Source organism: Gordionus sp. m RMFG-2023, chromosome 3 (genome assembly GCF_954871325.1).
Source record: "Gordionus sp. m RMFG-2023 chromosome 3, tfGorSpeb1-WG-v2, whole genome shotgun sequence".
Taxonomy (NCBI): domain Eukaryota; kingdom Metazoa; phylum Nematomorpha; class Gordioida; order Chordodea; family Parachordodidae; genus Gordionus; species Gordionus sp. m RMFG-2023.
In genome coordinates, this window is record NC_088777.1 from 32123914 (window position 1) to 32145051 (window position 21138).

A 21138-nucleotide genomic window follows, 5' to 3' on the forward strand; every position below is an offset into this window, starting at 1 on the left:
TGGGGATTCGGAATATTTTTTAAATATTTAAAAAAAAGATCCCGAATAAAACGTGGGGATTTAAGATCTTGAATCCCCACGTTGGGATTCCGAATCCCACATGATTCCATATCCCAATACGACATATATAAAAATACTTTAAATTTTAATTATGACGGTATATTTTGAATAGATTTGTATTTGGGTGTTTTTAATGTAATTTTAATAAATTATATTCTGTATCTGTTTTGGGTAAAAATGATTGAGGCATTAAAAAATTTTTTTAACTAAAATTAAAAATAAAATAAGTATTAATATAAATTCACAAAGACAAAAATAAATTTTCAAAATGTAATAATTTAGAAATTTTATGAAAAAAAAATCCCGCCCAATACGATTCTTAATTCATATTAAAAATAAATTTCTTGATAATTTATACATGGAAATATAGTTATGCTACCAATAATATGGGAATAGTATTTCTAATATTTTAAAAAGAGCCCATCTTTTATTTCATATTTAATTGATCGTGGGTGTTAAAACTTAATTTATTCACAAATAATTAGACAAAATAACTTTATTAGGTGAACACGTATTATTATCCATAGGAGAGATAGAACTAATATCTGTAAATTTAGAAGGGAATGTGTTAAAAATTGAACAAAATAAAATCTGGAAGAATTTCATCACCATTTATTGCCTCTAATCTTTTAAGTTCCCAACAAAGATATATCAATCATAGGTAATTTAAGTTATTTTTATAGTAACCACATATACTCCTCAAATTAATTTATGTACATATAATATATTAATTTTTTTATTCACGCTGCTAAAAATATTTAGGATCTTCCCTGTCACAAACTATGGGAAAACATTATTATGCAATAGAAAAATGAGTTGCAATAAATAATTCTTTATAATTCTAATTTTTTAAAAATATAAATATTTATTTTATATAAATTTACAAAAACAGAAAATAAAATATCTCAAAAAAATGAAATTTTCTGGTGCCAGCCAGACGGCAAAAAAAGGAAGAAAAAAAATATTATTTAAAAGTTTTAAAAAAATATACATGGAGATTCGGAATATATTTTAAAAATATTTAAAAAAAAGATTCCAAATAAAAAGTGGGGATTCAAGATCTCGAATCTCCACGTTGGGATTCCGAATCCCACATGATTCCGTATCCCAATACGACATATATATTTATATTATTAAAAATATTTTGTTTAAATTGAGTATTGTTATTTTTATCGAAATTTTTTTAAAAAAAATTGTGAATGGAGAAAATATGATGTAGTAAATTTTATTGTTCTCATAACATCAATATTATATAACCTAACTTCCTGCAAAATTATATTTTATAATATTTAATAAAAAAAATGGATCAAGATAATTTAAGTTAGACCTGTGCGCTGTAAGGATTTTAAGCTATATCGAAAAGACCGCAGATTGAATTTAGGTACGACAGGCTCCCCTCTATTTTTTTAATAGAGCAGAGGCTCAGCGCGAAAATATTTAAAATGATATTTATAAATTTAGTTTATTGCACCATTCATTTTAGTATATAGGTACAGCCAGATGGTGGAGGCAAGGGGAAATCCGTCCCCCTTACTAAATATGTAACTAAAAATGTCCTCCTTACATCCCGATAACTGCCGATGAAATAAGAAATAAATAATGCCGATTCATAATATCTTGGCGCACAAGATCTAATTTAAGTAAATTATTATTCATTTTTAAAATTCAACAATCATTTACCAGTAAAACATTGTATTTAGGCCTTTGGTTTTCATCCTTGATCAAGCTAATATAAAAAAAAATTTTTTAAAATAGAAATAGTAATACACAGTAAAATACATGTATCATCATTAAGAAAATATAATAACTAATTTAGCTTTTAAAACCCGGTAACATATTTAATAGTAAATTTAAGTATACTATACAAAGCTTTTCCTTAGCTCTTTGGTTTACTAAAACTTAAAAAATATTTTATTTTTTCCCGCAACTTTTAAAGGTAATTTTGAAATGTGTATTCAAGTACACATTATGCATTAAAATTAAAAAAAAGTCTACAATATTTTCAACTTATTTCATTTAATATGATAAATAAAACACAATCATATGTATCAAAAACGGAGATGAGGATGGTGAGATGGATGTGGGGGGGGGGATCTCTGAGAGAGAAAAACTAGCAAGGAATTACAAACAATGATAGGAATAGAAGTGATTGAAGTGATAATGAGAAGAAATAGACTAAGATGGTTTGGCATGTGAAACATAAGAACGAAAGATGACTGGGTAGAGATGCATCTTGATAGAAGTAGAAGAATCAAGACCTCGAGGTAAGCCTAAGATGATGTGGATCTGTAAATATATTTTCGTATACAAAAAACGAATTATTCGAATAATCTGAATTGAATACTAATAGTAATTTTTATTATTCTTACGAATAGTACATTATTCGATTCGTTGTGTAATCAAATGAGCGTGCAATACTGGGTTTCACAGTTTCAAATTTCTACCCTTAAAACGAAATTAGTTCCATAATTGTTAAAATATATCTAACCCAAAAATAATTTCTATAAAATTTCAAACTATTATTATATTCTTTACCATAAATATAGGAAATAAAAAGTTCAAATGGAATAACAAAGACTACAGGACCGGCCTGGAACCTGGCCTGTGGTGAAAAATGGTGTAATTTTAAAAATTAGAATCGGGCCTGAAAATTTAAAAATTCGGACCGGTTTGGGCTTAAAAATTAAAATTTATATTAGATCAATTAAATCAGTTAGAAAATCATATAATGAAGCGTAATAAATATTTTTCAAATTCAAACGGCCAGGCTTGAAAATAAATTTTTCCTAAATTCAGGATGACTTATTTTTTTTGAAAGGCGAAGGAACGTTGATGTTGGCCATTTAAATTTAGGTATATCAAGAGTTGTTAAAGTATCTAAATACTTTTTTATAAAAGGTATATATATATAAATACATTTATAGTATAAGTATATGTATCAATCAAAAGATCTTGATATAATTTTATTTTGTGTTTTTATTATGTTTTTTTCTTTAAAAATAAAACAAACATGGCAAATTTTATTTTAAACAAATAAATGAATAGAAATTTTGACACCCATCAAATTTTGAATGATATTTTTTTAAATGTCAATATTTTACTATATTTGATCGGTATTTTAAAAAATATAATTAGCAAAGTATAACACAAATCTACCAGCGCACCAGACTTTTTAATGTAGTTTAAGGAAACGGGGATGCCTCAGGCCAGAGACCTTCATGAGCCGGATTGGCTCGTGGCCTATACCTGACTGATGGACCGGGCCAAATATTATATTTTTTAGAGTGCCTCTGGCTTGACAATTTATTTGAAACTTATGATGGGCTTGGGAATTTTCTAATATTATATATGGGCTGGCCTGGGTCTAAAAATCTCATTTAATGCGGGCCTGGGCCAGGCTCGATCAAAAAATTAAGGCCCATGAAGATCTCTGTCTCCGACCCCATTGATCAAAACTTTGAGAATGTTTTTTTATTATAAGAAGCTACCAATAATATATAAATTTAGTTATATATTTTATATATAAATAAAATATCAAATTGAACAAAAAAATGTTTTGTTCACTTTAAAATGTGAGTTTAATAAATTTTCAATTTTGAGATTATGCACATCTTACATTATTATAAAAAATAATATTGTATCTGTTCCTATATACATTTTTAGGTCATATTATATCTAGATACATTTGAAGGTTATCTTTTAACAACTCTGGTATACACTGACCCATAATTAGAGGTGCACGATTGTCTATTTCGATATGATACATACTTTTTGGAATGCCGATACCATCCAATTTCGATGCGGCCAGCTGGCTCTTTAATTTTTTAGGATCCTTTTTATTTTATATTTAAATTAATCTTAGATTATGCTCTTATCTATTATAAGCATTTTTTGAAAATCTTTTTAAAAATACAAATTAAATTAATCACTTCTCATAGCATTATGAAATATAAAAGAAATAAATTAGAGTTTACTACTGGAAAGAGTTATTATATAATTTTTCCAGTTCCCAAATTAAGGATGGAAAGGTATAATTTAATTTCAAATTACTTTAGTAAATTATTTTTTAAATTTTAATTAAATATTATTTTTTATATTTAGGAATGATAATAGGGCTGTGCTGTACCATTATTAAATATCAGTATCGGTGCCGAAATTAGACTTTTAAAAAATATCGGATAGGCCGATATTCTATCTACATATTTTATAGATATTTTTATTCCTTTTTAGTAAAATCTTAATTTAAAAATTAACAATGATAATTTCAAATATTTATTAACAAATCCCTTAGAGAAATCACGAATATCAAATATCCCATAATTTCTAATTGTAATATCCTTCCACTAAACAAACTATTAAATTACAGAAAATTATAATTGTTATGTCAGACATAATCAAACAAGTACTATCACTAAATCACTAAAATATAGTGTTGTAAACGAACGCGTTCAACGAAGTTCGTTTTTTTGAAAAAAGGTGATGAACGGCGTTCCTTTTTTTTGACGAACTTTGAACGTGAACGCGTTCCTTTTCTTTGATGAACGCGTTCAATTTACGTTCGTTCAATTTTAAAAACACTTTTTATTTTTATTTATTTGAAAAATTAATATTAATCCGCATTTTTTAACAAAAAAGTCTTATATTTTTATTTATTTGAAAAATTAATATTTAATCCAATTTTTTAACAAAAAAGTCTTATATTTTTTAATCAGCTGTTTTTACTTTTTCCTTTTTCATATTGCAATTAACGTACCATAGTGCTACTGCTAGAGAAGATAAGATTAAAGTTTATTAATTTGAATATTTTATATTTTAATTTAATAGATTAGCATTTGCATGGATATAAATATTTCATCATCAGATTCTGAAAATCAAAATTCAATATTAGATGAATTAGAATTACCATGGCCCAAATATGAAAAATATTTCACTGTTTTAAAATCAATTCCGAGATATCCTTTTTTTTGACTAGGAAGAAGAGGGCAGATTGGAGGATGATAACATAGCTCAATTTTTTGAAACAATGGATAAAACATTAAATGTTTTTAATAAATTCCCCCTTTTAAAAGAATTGTTTATCAAGTATAACACCGCAATCCCTTCATCTGCCCCTGTTGAGCGAGTTTTTAGTATAGCTAACGCTGTATTAACTGACAAGCGTTCATGCCTATCAGATGAAAATTTTGAAAAGCAATTATTATTAAAAATTAATAAGAAATTTTTTTTATAAATTTATTTTTTTATCGCTCTATTATATTGTATTTATAATTATATTATCAAAATAAAACTATTATTTTTTATCATGGCTAATATATTGTGTTGAAAAATATAAGGCATTTATTTATATTAAATTAAATTAAAAAAAAAATTTATCATAAAATTTTGAACGTATGAACGCGTTCATGAACTTGAACGTATGAACGCGTTCATGAACTTGAACGCGTTCCTTTTTTTGAATTTGAACGTGAACGCGTTCGATTTTGGTCAATGAACGTTGAACGCGTTCGATTTTTTTAAAAATGTTTACAGCACTACTAAAATATAAAATCAAAAATAATAAAAAAGAATACTACAACCATACTAAATCCTGACATGAGCACGCATTACAAATCCTTATTTAAAATAATGTTAAAATCTATTTCTGAATAACATATCTTAAAAAAATCACAACCAAAAGAATGGTTAAACCAAACTCAACTTGAATAAAAATATATAAATTCAAATAAATAATTTTAAAAAATTAACAATAGTAATAAACACACATAATTAAACTCAAAATACATAAATTTAATTCAACATCAAAAATATATATAAATTAATGTTGTAACGAAGTTCGTTTGTTTGAAAAATTAAGAATGACGTTCCTTTCATTTTTGACGATTTTTGAAAGTGAACGCGTTCGTTTTTAAGATCGTTCAATTTTAAAAATCTTATTTTTATTCATTAGAAAAATAAAAAATATTAATCCAATTTTTAAAGAAAAAAGGGTTATTTTTATTATTAAAAATTAGTAAGAAATTTATTTTTAATATATAAAAATAATATGTTAAAAAATATATGGTATTTATTTATATTAAATTAAATACAATTTAAAAAAAAAATTTATTAAAGTTTTGAACGAAAGTGAAATTGTTCGATTTTGTTAATGAACATTGAACACGTATTTTTTTAGAAATGTTTACAGTCGAGATCTGCAAAAGTAGACCCGGCCCAGGCTGGGTCGGGCCTAATATTTTTTAAGAGAATTCGGACTGGGTCGGGTCTAATATTTTTAAGAGAATTCAGACTGGGTAGGGTAGTTGGAAATTTTCTTAAATATATTTAAAATTATCAATTTTATGTTGAAATTTTTGTAAAATAAAAATATTTGAATTTAATTATAGAAACTAAACGCCATATAACATATATCTTTTATTTTGATTAATTATAAAAATTAATTTTTATATTTAAATAAATTCAGGCCGGGCCGGTAAATTTTTTTTAAAAAAAATGATGGTTCGAGCCGTGCAAAACTTTTTAAAAAAAATTTGGGCAGGTAAAAAATTAGGCCCGATGCAGATAACTAGTTTACAGCACTAATATATATTTAAATTAAAAAACATAATTTTTATTTATTCATCTAATATTAACTTCCTTCATTATCATCACTATCTCTGTCTCAAACTTCATTAAAGGTAATTTATTATAATATTTCTATTACATACACATAGACTTTCCTTTATTTGAAAAAATATAAAGACCTTTCCTCGATTTTACTCGATACATGACAGTTAGTTTTAACTGCATTACAATGTACTTTCGAGCATTTCACTGGAAACGTCTGAAGGGTGGTGGAAGCCCCTTTATTGTGGGTTTCCCCAGAGTAGGATATGATAAGGGTATTTCTAAACTTATATATTTTTTATTTATCCATAATTTCACCTCAAAGTTTTTTCACAACTCTTCCGGAGAATGCAATCTTCAAAGCTTTCTCGCGACTCATTTGGGACATCTATTGTGAAATAAATTATTTTTATCATGATTCCTTCTGCATACTTTTTCTAAATGTTCTTTGATACCGCAATTATAACAAATTCCAACTAAATTTGGGCATTTTGGTTTTATATTGTTTTCTAACCCACAAAAATAACAACATTTCCTGCAGATAATTTTGTAAAGGTTATCATTTTGTCATCTCCATAGATGTAGAGATTTAAACAGCCTTTTTCCGGGTCAAGTCCGGAATATTGATAAACATCATTATTAATTTATACTGTATTATACATCTCGTTGGAATCACAACTGTTAGCTATTTTTAATTTACTTATATATTCTGTTATGGATTCTCCTTTTTCTTGTGAGGATTTATAAAAATTAAAAGTTTAACTAACTCATCATATGATGTTTTTGCTAATGTCCTTGGTAAACATAAAGTAAATAATCGTGAGGATACTTCTAGTTCAATATTAGCTAATAAAAAAGGGTTTTATCATCAATTTTCTGTATTGAACATATGAATACCATATGCGACAAGTAAATATTAATGTCGCAATCTTTTTCATTAAATTTCTCAACCAATGAACTATTTATGATTTTGAATACTTTATTTGAATATCAATCCCGCATGTATAAGTTTTCACAAGTAATTAATTATAATAATAATTTACAAGGTTAATTTAATCTATTTATATAAATTACCATTTACTTTAACTTTTTCCATACATATATTCATCAAATAAAGATACATAGTTTATTATACTTAAAATTTAATGAATATTGTAAATATAGTATTAGTTAGCATATAATTTTATACTTACTTGTATTATGGCTAAAATAAATAAGTGAAGATTTTGATCATGATTAAAAAATAATATGGAACAATATGTATAATTGTTCTTTAAGGGCTATAAAATAATAAAATAAAACATTATATATCTTATAGATACAAACCTTTCTATGAATTTAAAAATAAAGCATATTTTTAAAATTTTATAGTTTTGAAACTTTTTTTTTATTTTTAAGAGCCAGAATAAGTGAAAATTAAAATTTTTTTTAAAATAATTTATATACCGATTTTTATTATTCCATTGTCTTATATTATATAAAATAACTACAAAAAACAATGTAATTATAGGTATCGGATCCGTGAAAGTAGATCAGTGAAGCCCTAGATAATAATAATAAAGAAAAACAGTTCTATATCCGATTCCAAGTAACGTGCACTTCCTTTTAATTATTAATGTTAATTTAATGTATCATTGAATATATTAATTTTAGAGTTTTACAAAAAACCATGAATTAACGAAATCAATGAGATCTTCGGAAAACCAATGTTTAGAGCTGATATCGATCCCTTTGGTGTCAATATTTTCGTAATTAATCGTGTGTGCTAATGTTTGGCGTGAGGAATTACCTACATAATTGTTTTACAAAATTTTTTTTATTTTCTTTAAAATCATTTTAATTTACAAATCACTATCCATTATTGTAATTCCTTCTTATGATCTATTGCTTGCTTAGCAATTTTATTTTCCCTTCGCATCTGATATTTTATCAATATCTGCTGTTTCTTTCCTTTTTTTAATTTTATATTTCTTTAAAAATCTCGATATACTAACTTAATTTTGGAGCATCCCCGTGAACGATCTGAGCTAATTGTTCAAAAACGCTATTCCATTTGGGATAAGGGAACGTCCCAATACACACCTCTAAAAGTGTTATACCTTTGTTCAATATTTTTAAATAAGAAAAAATTGAGGGAAATTATTTATACAAATTACATTTTAAAAGATTTTATGAATTGTGTTCTAATTTTTTTTAGACATTTAATTAATATTTGTATTTTAAAAAAATTATTATTTGCAATCCTTCTTAACTTATCATACTAACTAAAACAATGAATGGTATAAATTACGCTATATTGGTATTCAATATAGACTAATTTAACTATCATATATTACCCGAATATAAATAAATATATATAATTACCCAAACTCCATACATCGGACCTGACACCATAACCCTTGGGACAACTAGGATCTATTCTTTCTGGCTTTAATATAAATATAATATTATCTTATATAATCTCTATTATAATTAAAATGAAATTTTTATATTATCAATTTTGTCATAATTTCTGGTATATATTAATAATATAATACATATAGAATATTTAAGTAATTTATCGATTTATATTAAATATTGTTATTTCAAAACACTTATATAAATTACAAAACTGAGGTTATCTAATATATAGAATAGAATGACTATGGATGAATCCAAGACAGAAAATTATGATATAATAAAAGAGAACAACTCTGATAATAATTTTCAGTTGATTAGAATCTTTAAAACGTCAAAACCAACATTTTTTAAATAATAGTTTTACCATATCTGGGACAAAAATCAATCTAAAAATAATATTGTCTTTTTTGTATTTGTATTTAGTAGAATAATATGAGTATTTAGTATTTTAAATACTAAAAAAAATAAAAAGAATCATGTATTGTCATATATTGAGAATATGTGAGGTAGCGAATAGTAAAAAAAAAGAAGAAGAAACAAAAAGATCTTCGAACAAATTTTTCTATGTGAATTTTAAATATCATATTTTTGAAGTGTATAAAGAAAAAATTATATGATTTGTTACTATTTAAATAATATTTACTGTTATTTTAAAATATTGAATAAAACTAACTAGTATTATCAAAATTATTATAAGATTAACTTTTAGGTACACAAACAGCAAATATGATACTGATGCCTAAGGATAAAAATAAATAAAAGTTTAACCGGTTCAGTTAATTCAATCCCTTGGGTGTGCGGCATGGCAATAGAAGAGGTTTTGATGGTTTATGGAAGTTATAAAAATAGAAATGAATATGGTAGCATGATAGGTCAAATTATGGTACGTTTAAATTAGGTATAAATAAAATTTAACAACTAAATATGTTGAATGTTTCTTTAAATTAAAACATTATAATTATAAATAAATATTTTATATATGATATAGAGATATTAAAATGGAAATATTAATAATTATAAGGAAAGATGAATATGAAAATTAAATGGAAATTGATAATTTGGAAAACTGGAGACATGGATAGGGGAGAAGTAAGGAATGGATAGGATATATATTAGACCTGCAGAGGACCATTTGTACGCCCAGTAGTATTTTTTTTTAATTTTCAGCCTGGTTTGGATTTAATTTTTTTCGGCCCTGCCGGGTTTTATATTTTCAGACCTGACCCTTATTTTTTAAATCTATTTTTAATTTTTAAAGCTAATATTTTAATAATTGGTTTTAAAATATAGGCCCAGCCCAAGTATTTTTTAAAAAAGCTGGCATATGTATATTTAAAAACCGGGCTTAGGGCGGGCCTGCAGGTCTATATAATTACAATAAAATTTAAAATTAAGGAATGTTTTTGCAAATAAATATATATTTTATATAAAATATAGGGATATTAGAAGTGATAAATTATAAGGAGAGAAATAAAATGAGGATGTATATTTTAATGTAGAAAAGAAATGATAATAAATAAAAAAAAATTGAGTTATGGGAAATTAAATAAACAAGAAAGGGAAGATGAAAGGAGTTATATTTTTAAAAATTATAAATGGAGAATTGCGAGAAGAAATATTTGGGGAGGTGGTAAAGAAAATTAATAAATTACATATAAGAAATTAAGGTAAAAGAATAAAAAAAAGATTATTTATATAATTGTATAGCCAGATCAATTTAGGCGTGCATCAAAATACAAGCCACATTTGGGAGATTATGGTAAAGGGGTGAAAATAAAAAAGTTTATAATTGTTCAGCCACAAAATTTAACATCAGAATACTAAGCCCACAATTGGGAATTAAGGTAAAGAGAGGAAAATAGGGGAAATAATTTTAATGTTCTGGTTGGATAATTTTTCTAGGCTTGCATCAGAGCACATATAAGCTATATTACCATAATTTTTCTGATAAAAAATTAAATAACTTTATGTTTGATAAATTTTGTAAAAATATAGGTATTATAAACATTTTAACAACTACCATCTAGACTCTATGGATAAGCGGAAAGATCATAGGGTTAGTAAAATCTTGGTTAAAAAAGTCGAAGGAACAAGGGGAAGATGTAAGGATTTCGTGGTTATATTTAATAGCATGAATGCTATAGGAAAGTCCCCGTCTGTAATGTTTTTAGGAAGGAAAACTCAATTATTTTTAAATATATAAAGAATAATATTAGTTAATGAAATTAGCATGACCAGGCATGAGGAGCAATTAAGATGAAGAGAATAAAAAGTTCATTACGCCGTTAAACCGATAACGAATTACGAAAGATTAAATTCATTCGTATTCAAATTTGATCCGAAATTTATATTTTCTTCATGAACAATATGTAGGTTTATATACATGCAGTATAATTTTATGCATTCTACATAAATTTTTTAGTTCTTTTCCGAGGCATTTATTTTATAATGATTCATACGCCAGTTACATACGTTTAATATTTTATCATTAATTTATATTTGAATTTCTGTATTAGAAATTATCAATATTTTAGTAATAGCCCTTTCTTTAACTCCTAGAAGAATTTTTAATTATCCCCCCCCCCTTTTTCCACAGCAACACGCCATCTTTGGTTTCTCATATAAAAAATTTACATTATAATTTTATGAAAAAATTAGTTTCATTTATAATAAAAAAAATTATATGCAAATCCTAAATGGCATGTTTTAACTGATTTGTGTTGACGCTTCAAAATGCATTTTAATGTATGATCATTATAGCATTATATGTCAATGACTTGAGCATACATTGTAATTATGGATTCAATTTCCCTGCAATTTCCTAGTTAAAGTTTTTTAAAAAAATATGAGAGAGCCATATCTTTGCTGGTATAAACAAACAACACTTAGAGGGTGATAGGTATTATGACACATGACTATTAATATTGTAGTAATTCTATTTAATAATATATTTTATTCCAATAATATCTTTATTTGTTTTTTTATGTCCTTTTATATAAAATACATTTATTTATTTATTTTTTAATACATTAATTTAATTGAATATATTTTATCTCTTTATTATGCCTTGAAGGTAATCTATTACATCTATCCTCTCCCCCCTTTTTTTATGCTCTCGATTTGGAACGGTATAAATTGTTTTCTTAATCGTATTGGATAACGGCTACTTGTACTTTTGTTCTCTAACATGGTTTGATCAGTCGTGTCGATGTCACTCTTATCATTTATGATGGCATCTTTGTTTATTGAGTCTTGTATCGGATCAATATCTTTTCTCATCACGTCATGTATCAGCTCAATGTCTTTTTCTATAGAGTTTTGTATAGGATCACTTTCATTCATTCGAGGTGTTATTTGTATCGGTTCTCTTTCTCTTCCTTCCTCTCCATTTTTAATATCGGAATCATTGAACCTATGTTTTAACTGATTAATATGTCTTCTCCATAACCCTAATCTAGTCTCAGCTAAAAACGTCATTGGACCTGTTCTTTTACGATGATTCCTGGTATCCAAATATCTTTCTTAAAATCTTTTGCATATATTTTCTCATTTATATTAAAAAAACCTGGTAGCTGAGGTATGTATGGATGTAGATAAAATGGTTTTATTAATTGTAAAGGTCCTATAGGTTGAAATTTAAGCATCATTGAACTTGGTGATTGTTTAGTGGTTATTTGTGGCGTATTTCGATAATTAAATAAAAAATCTTGTATTTTATCATAATCATCATGTTTTTTTAAAAACTTTTAAAAGTTTGTACTAGCCGCTCTGCTTCTCCGTTGGTTCTAGGGTGATACGGCGCACTATATACATTTCTAGTGGATAATTGTTTGCAAAATAAACTGAATTCTCTACTTTGAAAGGGGGGGGGCATTATCCGTAACAATCGTATTGGGGTAACCAAAAATAGCAAAAAGTCTTAACTCAGTAAAATTATTAGTCGATATTTTTTTATTTCAGGCCATTTACTAAAACTATCTATTATTACTAGATATATATCTCCGTTAATGGGTCCGGCAAAATCTAAATGAATTCTCCCCCATGGTTTATTTGCGGAGGGCCATTTCCCTATGATTGTTTTATTTCCAGGATTATTTGTCTGATATAGTTCACAATTCCTACCGTGTAATTCAATATCTTCGCTAATATTTGGCCACAACATTCTCTTGTGCCAATAATTTTGTTTTAGTATACCCCTGATGCCCCATATGTAAAAAAGACAAAATATTTACTTGTAATTTTTTTGGAATTATGGTTCTTAAACCCCATAATATACATCCTGCTTCCACCGTGAGTTCATTTCGGCGCTGGAAAAACGGTTTTAGATTTTCCTCTATTATCTTCGGCCACCCAGTTGCAATGTAACGTGACACCTTTGATAATACCGGGTCATTTCTTGTGTGTGCTTTTATATCTAACGCTGAAATAAATTGTGGAGCATCCGATACTATTAAATTAATATCTAACTCTTCCCAAGTAGATGGTTCACCGTCAATTGGGAACCGGGATAGCATATCCGCATTACTATTTTTTTTGTCCCTTTCAGTTGCAATTCATAATCATAATTGGCTAGTAATAATGACCACCGTACTAATCTTGAGGACATATCTGTAATTCTTTTATGTGGATTGAGTAACGATATCAGTAGTTTATGATCTGTAATAATAATAAAATGTTTGCCAATTAAATATTGTTTAAATTTAATTAGTCCAAATATATTTGCTAAAGCTTCACGCTCTATCTGACTATAATTTCGTTCGGCTGCATTTAATGTTCGAGACGCAAATCCAATTGGTTTTTCCTCGTTGTTAATTATATGAAATGTAACGGATCCTATTCCTTGTTGCGACGCATCCGCAGCTAGAATTATCGGTTTTCCCGGATTATAATGAGTTAAAATTGGTGCTTCTGATATTATTTTTTCAAAATTATTAATTACTATTGTTTCATTATTCGTCCATTTCCAAGGCACGTTTTTTCGTAACAGTCGATATAATGGCGCGGCCATCGTTGAACAGTTCTTTATAAATTTTTGATAATAGTTAATTATCCCGATAAAAGCTGGTAATTCTTTAACGTTTTTCGGTAACGGTGCGTCTAAAATTGCATTGACTTTTTATTTGTTGTTGCGATCCCCTCTTCGCTAATGGCGTGACCTAAGAATTCAATCTTTTCTTTAAAATTTCATACCGTTTGTTTCTAACGTCTTTAGCACATTTATCAATTTTTTTTTATGATTCTCAATTGATTCCCCAGTAATTATTATATCGTCCAAATATACCGTTACCCCGGGTAGTCCTTTTAATAAAGAATCCATTGCTTGTTGGAAAATGGCTGGTGCTGAGGCTACCCCGAACAGAAATCGTGTAAAGCGATACAATCCACTCGGCGTGTTGATCACTAACAGCTTTTTTGCCTCGTCATCTAGCTCTATTTGAAAATATGCTTCGGATAAATCTAATACCGTATATTTGGATCCATTACCTAGTTTGGCTAATAATTCATTAATTCTGGGTAAAGGATACTTATCAATCAAAATATTAGCATTAACCGTTTGTCGGAAATCACCACAGATTCGTAAGGATCCATATTTCAGTATCGGCACAATCGGAGATATTCGAGTATTTTAGCCTTTCTATAACTCCCATGGATTCCAGTCGTTGCAATTCCGTTTCTAGTTTTTCCTTCCACGCAAAAGGAATCGGTCTGCTTTTAAGACATTGAAAGTTGGGGTTGGGTTTTACAGATAGCTTTGCTTTAAACTCTTTCAGTAAACCTAACTTCTTAGTAAATAATGATGAAAATTTATGTTCAATTTTATCCTCCCAAACCTCATTAACTGTATTACATTTATTTATTTTTATTAACTTTAATTGGTTTATTAAATTTATACCTATCAAATTAATACCATTGTTTACAATTATAAATTCATGATATATAATTTGATTCGTATAATTAACGGGTAATATACATTTACCTTGAATCTCGATTAATACATTATTATTAAAAGATGTTAAAATGGTGTCCGACTTTTTTATTGGTCTTTTTAAACGATCAACTTCTTTTATATTTAAAATGGAGACTGCTGATCCTGTGTCAATTAAAAAGTTAATATAAATTTTATCTATCAATAATTTCACCTCAAATCTTGCTCGTGACTCCTCTGAAGAATCCCAATACTCAATTTTTTCTTGCTCCTTTTCTGGAATATCTATCGTTCGAATATATTCTTTCTTAACATGCTTCCTTCTGCATACTTTCTGTAAATGTCCTTTTATTCCACAATTATGACAGATGGTATTTAGATTAGGGCACTGCGATTTTATGTGATTTTCTAATCCACAACAATAACAAATAATTTTTGAAACTGGTTTATACTTATTATACTGTTCCCTTGTTACTGTTGATATTTTATTTATCTCCTTTCCTGCAGATAATTTTTCATATGAAATCATTTCTGTTGTCTCCATTGAAGTAGCGATTTGTACAGCCTTTTCCCATGTCAAGTCCGGCGTGTTAATTAATTTCAATAATATTTTTTCATTAGTAATTCCCGACACTAATTTATCCCGTAATACTGTATTATACATCTCTTTGAATTCAGACGTCTTTGCTTTATCTTTAATTTATTTATATATTCTGTAATTTTTTCTCCTCTTTCTTGTTTAGTTTTAAAAAAAAATAATATCTCTCCAGTATAAAATTCGTTTTCTTCGCATAATAATTTTTTAATAGTATAATTATATCATCATATGACACTTCCTCTAATGTCTTTGGCAAACGCAACGTAAATAATTTTAAATAAACCTCAAGTCCAATATTTGCTAATAAAAATGACTTTTTGTCTTCTATTTTGGCGATTTTAAAAATGAATTCTATCTTTGATAAATAAACTTCCATTTCACACTCCTTTATATTAAATTTTTCCATTTGAAACTGCGCCATGTAGTAATTCTATTTAATATTTTATTTAATAATATATTTTATTCCAATAATATCTATATTTGTTTTTTTATGTCCTTTTATATAAAATACATGTATTAAGGTGTGCAATTGTTTGATTTTTTTAAATTTTAATTGGTCAGTTTGGCTATTTATTTTATTTCAATATATTTTTATTAAAACATAAATATGCAATATTATAAATAAAAAAAATTCATTAATTTATAAGCCAGTGCTCATCCTGTAAAATATTTCGAATTCACCTGAGTCAATTGTTTTAAAAATATTTTTTAACCTGCGCAGTGCGGTTATAACTCTACAGCCTATGAAATAAAATAACTATAAATTTTTCGATTTTTGAAAAATGATATGATCAGTCACAAGTAAAAAAAATCTATTTCCAATAGCTATTCGTCAGAATGTATTAGGGTTTAAATTTTTTTTGAAGTTTTATTGTAGATATTAAAAAAATATTTTTTATTCAAATATTTTTTTGAAAATTTGCCCTACTCTGATTATGAACAGTGCGTTTCTTTAAAATAGTTGTTTTTTATTAAAATCAATTCGTGTATTCAATAAAGTAAATATTCTTTTAAAGTTATTTTAAAATTATATATACAAAAAAGCTTCCAATACTAATAAAAAACATATATTTATTTACTTACCGCCATATAAGGCCTACAACCCGCGTCCCTGGTTTTAGCAATAGAATCTACCAGTTTTCCGGATATGCCAAAATCGCATAGCTTTACGTTACCATATTGGTCTAGGAGAATGTTGGACGGTTTAATATCTATGTTTGTTTTCAGTTAAAATCTATATAAAGTGATGCATCTTGTTTTGTTTTAAATATCGCCATCAGGAGATATTTAGCTAATTTATAAAAAAAGAGGAAAAAAACAAAATTTCATGTTTTTCCAGAAAAAATTAATAATTCTTATTTTTTTAAAAAAACTTAATTAAAATATAATTCTCTGAGATAGAAATATTTTACATTTTATTCAATTTAAATTTAATAAAATTTATATTTTATAAACAAAGAAAAGGCAAATTTCTTGTAAAATCAGATTTTAAAAAAATCATTCATAATTACTTTAAATTCAAACTCAATCTTCAATTTGGGAAGAAAATATATAAGATAACATCTAACCAAACATTGAAGGGGGCAATTTATTTTATAAGAGACCTGCAGAGGTAATATTTGTACGGTCTAGCCTGGATTTTTTTAAAAATAAATTTCAGCCAGACTGGTACGGATTTTTAAAAAAATAATTAATTCAGCCTATTAGTGTTTACAATGATCCGGTCCTTTTTTTCTAAAATGAGATCTGGCAAATCGACTGTTAAGTCAAGTGAGTCCAGACCGTGGGACCATCGGTCCAGTCCAGTCCCATCTAAAAAAATAAAAGTTTTATTCTGCATTAAATTTATTAAAAATGAAAAGTGTTAAATTACCAATATTTAATTATATCATCAAATCATTTTTATTATATATAAAAATGCCCAATATTTCAAAAGAATATTAAACCAATACAAATTTATTGAATATCATTTAAATCAATTTGATTTGCATATTTAATTAGTTTTTTGATATATATATATAATGCGATCGATATTTGGTTGTAAAATAAAACCGATTTATATATAAATATTCTTATTATCTCCTAAAAAATCAAAAATTATTCTATTTTTTTATCCATGATTCAAGTGTCATTAGATTGAACCATCTTTGGATTCATTCTATTTCGCTTTTTTGTTATTTTATCACTAGCTTTCAGTTCACATGCAGCTGATATAGCCTGCTGTGGGAGATAGTTCATTGCTATTTTGGCTAGAATTGGAAATTGCTTCCCACTAATCTAGTGTGTTGGAATTAATTGGATATAAAATATCAGATAAATCGCTTTGGATTTCATTTATATCATCTTTCTCTGATGTCCCAGTTCTCATGAGCATATCCCTGTCTCTTCTCTCCCGCTTTGAGCTCTCATTTTGACATACTATATCCATAGTTTACTCGTGCTTGAAGAATTGGAAAATATCTGTAGACATATTTTACATGTTTTACCAGCATTATCCTTTTTTAAAAAACTTATATAATTCTACATCTTTCAAATTAGAATTTGATCGATTTTTTTAATCATTCTTTAACCACCTGAAGAGGGTGGTGGTTCAATAGTATTATCAACTTCTATGATTTCAGTATCCATTTATAAAAATTAAAATATACCTACCCTACTAAATTAAATTACTTGACGAATGAATTGAATGAAACGGAAGGATAAAAGGTACGATGAATGAGATATATAAAGTGTTAGGCATTAAATAGTCATGTTTTATGTGTTCATGTACATGTACATTAACTAAAAAGCAATTCATAGTATACTTTTATCTTCTTTAATCGGTCATCGATCAGACCGGACCGTGTCGTCGGACCCAAAGGTCAGGTGAGACCAAACTAGACCGGACCGTCGGTCCGAAGGGATCACTGCAAACACTAAGGCCTATTATATTTATTTTTAATTTTTATAAATATTAATGGTGATTTAAAATACTCGGCCCAGCCTGACACGAGTATTTTTATTTAAAAAAATTTTAAGCCCAATTCGGTTATTTTTTTAAATTTTTTTTAGGTCGACTAGGTCTGCAGATCCTTGAATTTTATATATTCCTCTACCCCAATTAACGCCTATTTTTACCTACTTAATTTTATCGTTAATATCTCTAAACCAATATTTATAAGGTGATAGATACAGGAAGTCTAAGAATATGGAATAACGAATGAGCACTCCTCTCAGTTCATAGCTTGATTTTATAACTCAAGTCAAAGATGTTATAAATAAAATAATTCCAACACAAAATTTGGTATTAAATTGTAGTCATATAGTAGAGAACTGCCGACCAGAGCCTTAAAATAAATTTTTAACCAGGGTGATGTCGGAAAAAAATAAACATAAAAACCGGAATGGAAAAAAAACAGGGAGTGGGGTTATCAAAATATAAAATCTTACTAATTATGACCGAGCTTGAATGATATATTCGCGCCAGGCTGTAATAAACCAACCTAAGCCCAAATCAGGACAAACATAGTTTAGGCAAATCAATCTTAGAACTCAAAAAGTAAAAACTAGGACATTTAATATATAAATTTTACAAGTAAAATATTACATATTTTGGTTTTCCATCCATAAATATAAGTAACTTCAGAATTCTTACTTTCCATTGTCAACCTTAGCCAAATTTATATCCCTATTTAAAAATTATTTATTAAGCAACTTAATAATTAAATTGCTTCACCCGAGCATAAATTAGTAATATATTTTAGAATTTAACAAATTTTTTATCTTTATAAGCCATTTTTTGGACATGTAAATATATCCAAAAAAGTATTATTAAAAAAAAAATACCTCGATGAATAATTTTTAGCCTCTCCTTCAGGTAATTTAACGCTAACAGGGTCTATATATGGCATGAAAACAAATAAAATAGATAACATATATAGCAATATAACAGTTAAATAATAAACATTTGGTAAAATTATCATTACTTTTGATTAGTGTTGTTAAATAGTCGAGTTCTCCTGATTCAAATTCCGAGTCGAAGTGACAATAACTAGACTCATTTTTTTTTACGATTCGAGTTCTGAACTTAAGCGTGAACTCAATAAATAGGTTAACTTAAATTTATGAAACTCAATTACTTATATAAGTGTAATTTATTGGTTGGTTGTATAAAACCCAGATCTGGGGCTTGGGTCTATAAATCGACTAAACTAGCTATGAGCACGATCCCGAGCACAGACCAATATATTTTTAGTTGTTTGTTCTTGGCCTTATTAAGGTATATAAATATATGGTTCTTAAAGGTATCAATCGATAACTAATTAGATCTATTGAATAAGTAGCAAACAAGCGCTACTTCTCGATCGGAGAAGCTATTACTACGTGTCAGGAATAATTTTATCAGCACCATATATAGATATGATGATGGATGGATATCAAATAAATCTAGCTCTACCTTAATATGGTGTATATAAGATTGACCTGGGAGCGGGGGTAAAAAATAAATATGGTTACTCATATATTTGTTAGTGAAATTATTTTTTTGACCATCGCATTTCTCTTAATGGGCATGTCTAGATTTTAACATTTTATTTTTAACTTTTGTAAATGAAAAATATCTGCTAGATTGCCAAATTACGGTTTAATTCGGGTTCAGGAATTTTAAACTCTATTTAACGGAAATTTTGATAACATGAAACTAATCGGAAAAATCAATTCCTAAAATTATTATCCTTTGTTTGGAAATAAAGAAGGATTGCTCGTTACATTACCCAAAAACCGTTTGAAAAAAACGTTATGCACGGAAATTATCGTATTTATTATACCTAAGCTCTTTCTTGATTTAAATATGGAAGATTATAATCTTCAAATAGTGTAAGACATAATCGAATTAGGTAATTAAAAGGCAAATTTGAGGATTAAGATGTTTAATTGATATATTTTTTTAAAAACTCCTAGAATTTATGAACCCCAAACTATTTTTCTCCTGAAATATTGTCCTGATCGGTTATTGCCACTTTCGAGGGGTATATTAATTATTTTATTTTTTATGTTATTTTTTTTTAAGATATTTTAAAAAAGTTTTCTACAAATTTTTATTTAAAATATTTTCTACAAAATTTTGTATTAGGGGTAAAATATAGGAATTCTTAATTCCGCAGCATTTATGTATGGGGGAGGGAGGTGGGTAGGGGAATTTTGCCTACAAATGTAATTTTTTATTTAAGATATTTTAAAATAGATTTTTCTACAAAATATTTGGTAGATGAAATCTTGCAATTAAATTTTTTTTGGTGATAATACTATAATTAGAGGATGATCCCAAAATAAAAAAATACTTTGAGGAGAATTACTATACCTACAAAGTTTTTAAAGCGAGTATAAGGGTAAGGTAAATTTTGGTAGATGAAACTTTTGCATTTTTAATTTTTTTTGGTTATGATACTATAATTAAAGGAAATTCCATAAATAAATAAAATTTAAGCAACTTTAGGAAAATTAGCATAACTTTTTTCTGGAAATAAATAATAATCTAAAATTTTGTAATAGGGATAAACCCCACCTTTGAAGT

The 21138-nt window shown here is 26.9% G+C and overlaps 1 protein-coding gene across 7 annotated transcripts in view; it reads right to left on the reverse strand.

The window, feature by feature from the left end:
• The window catches only part of LOC135927345 (dual specificity mitogen-activated protein kinase kinase 4-like), a 64929-nt gene that overhangs the window by 8186 nt on the left and 35605 nt on the right, over positions 1-21138 (reverse strand). Inside the window, exons 7-13 of one of the 7 annotated variants that reach the window (XR_010572053.1) lie at positions 19413-19464; positions 16671-16798; positions 9028-9091; positions 8658-8762; positions 8368-8452; positions 1741-1786; positions 1388-1458 (exon numbers count right to left, since the gene is read on the reverse strand). Coding sequence is in view for 5 of the 7 variants with exons in the window: in XM_065463310.1 (XP_065319382.1) it covers positions 1782-1786; positions 3829-3892; positions 8325-8452; positions 8658-8762; positions 9028-9091; positions 16671-16798; positions 19413-19464 (546 nt within the window). In the remaining 2 variants the exon portion in view is untranslated. Of the gene's footprint in view, positions 1-1387; positions 1459-1740; positions 1787-3828; positions 3893-8324; positions 8453-8657; positions 8763-9027; positions 9092-16670; positions 16799-19412; positions 19465-21138 lie in introns of those variants that run through there. The other 6 variants (XR_010572052.1, XM_065463312.1, XM_065463310.1 and 3 more) reach the window with 6 other exon arrangements.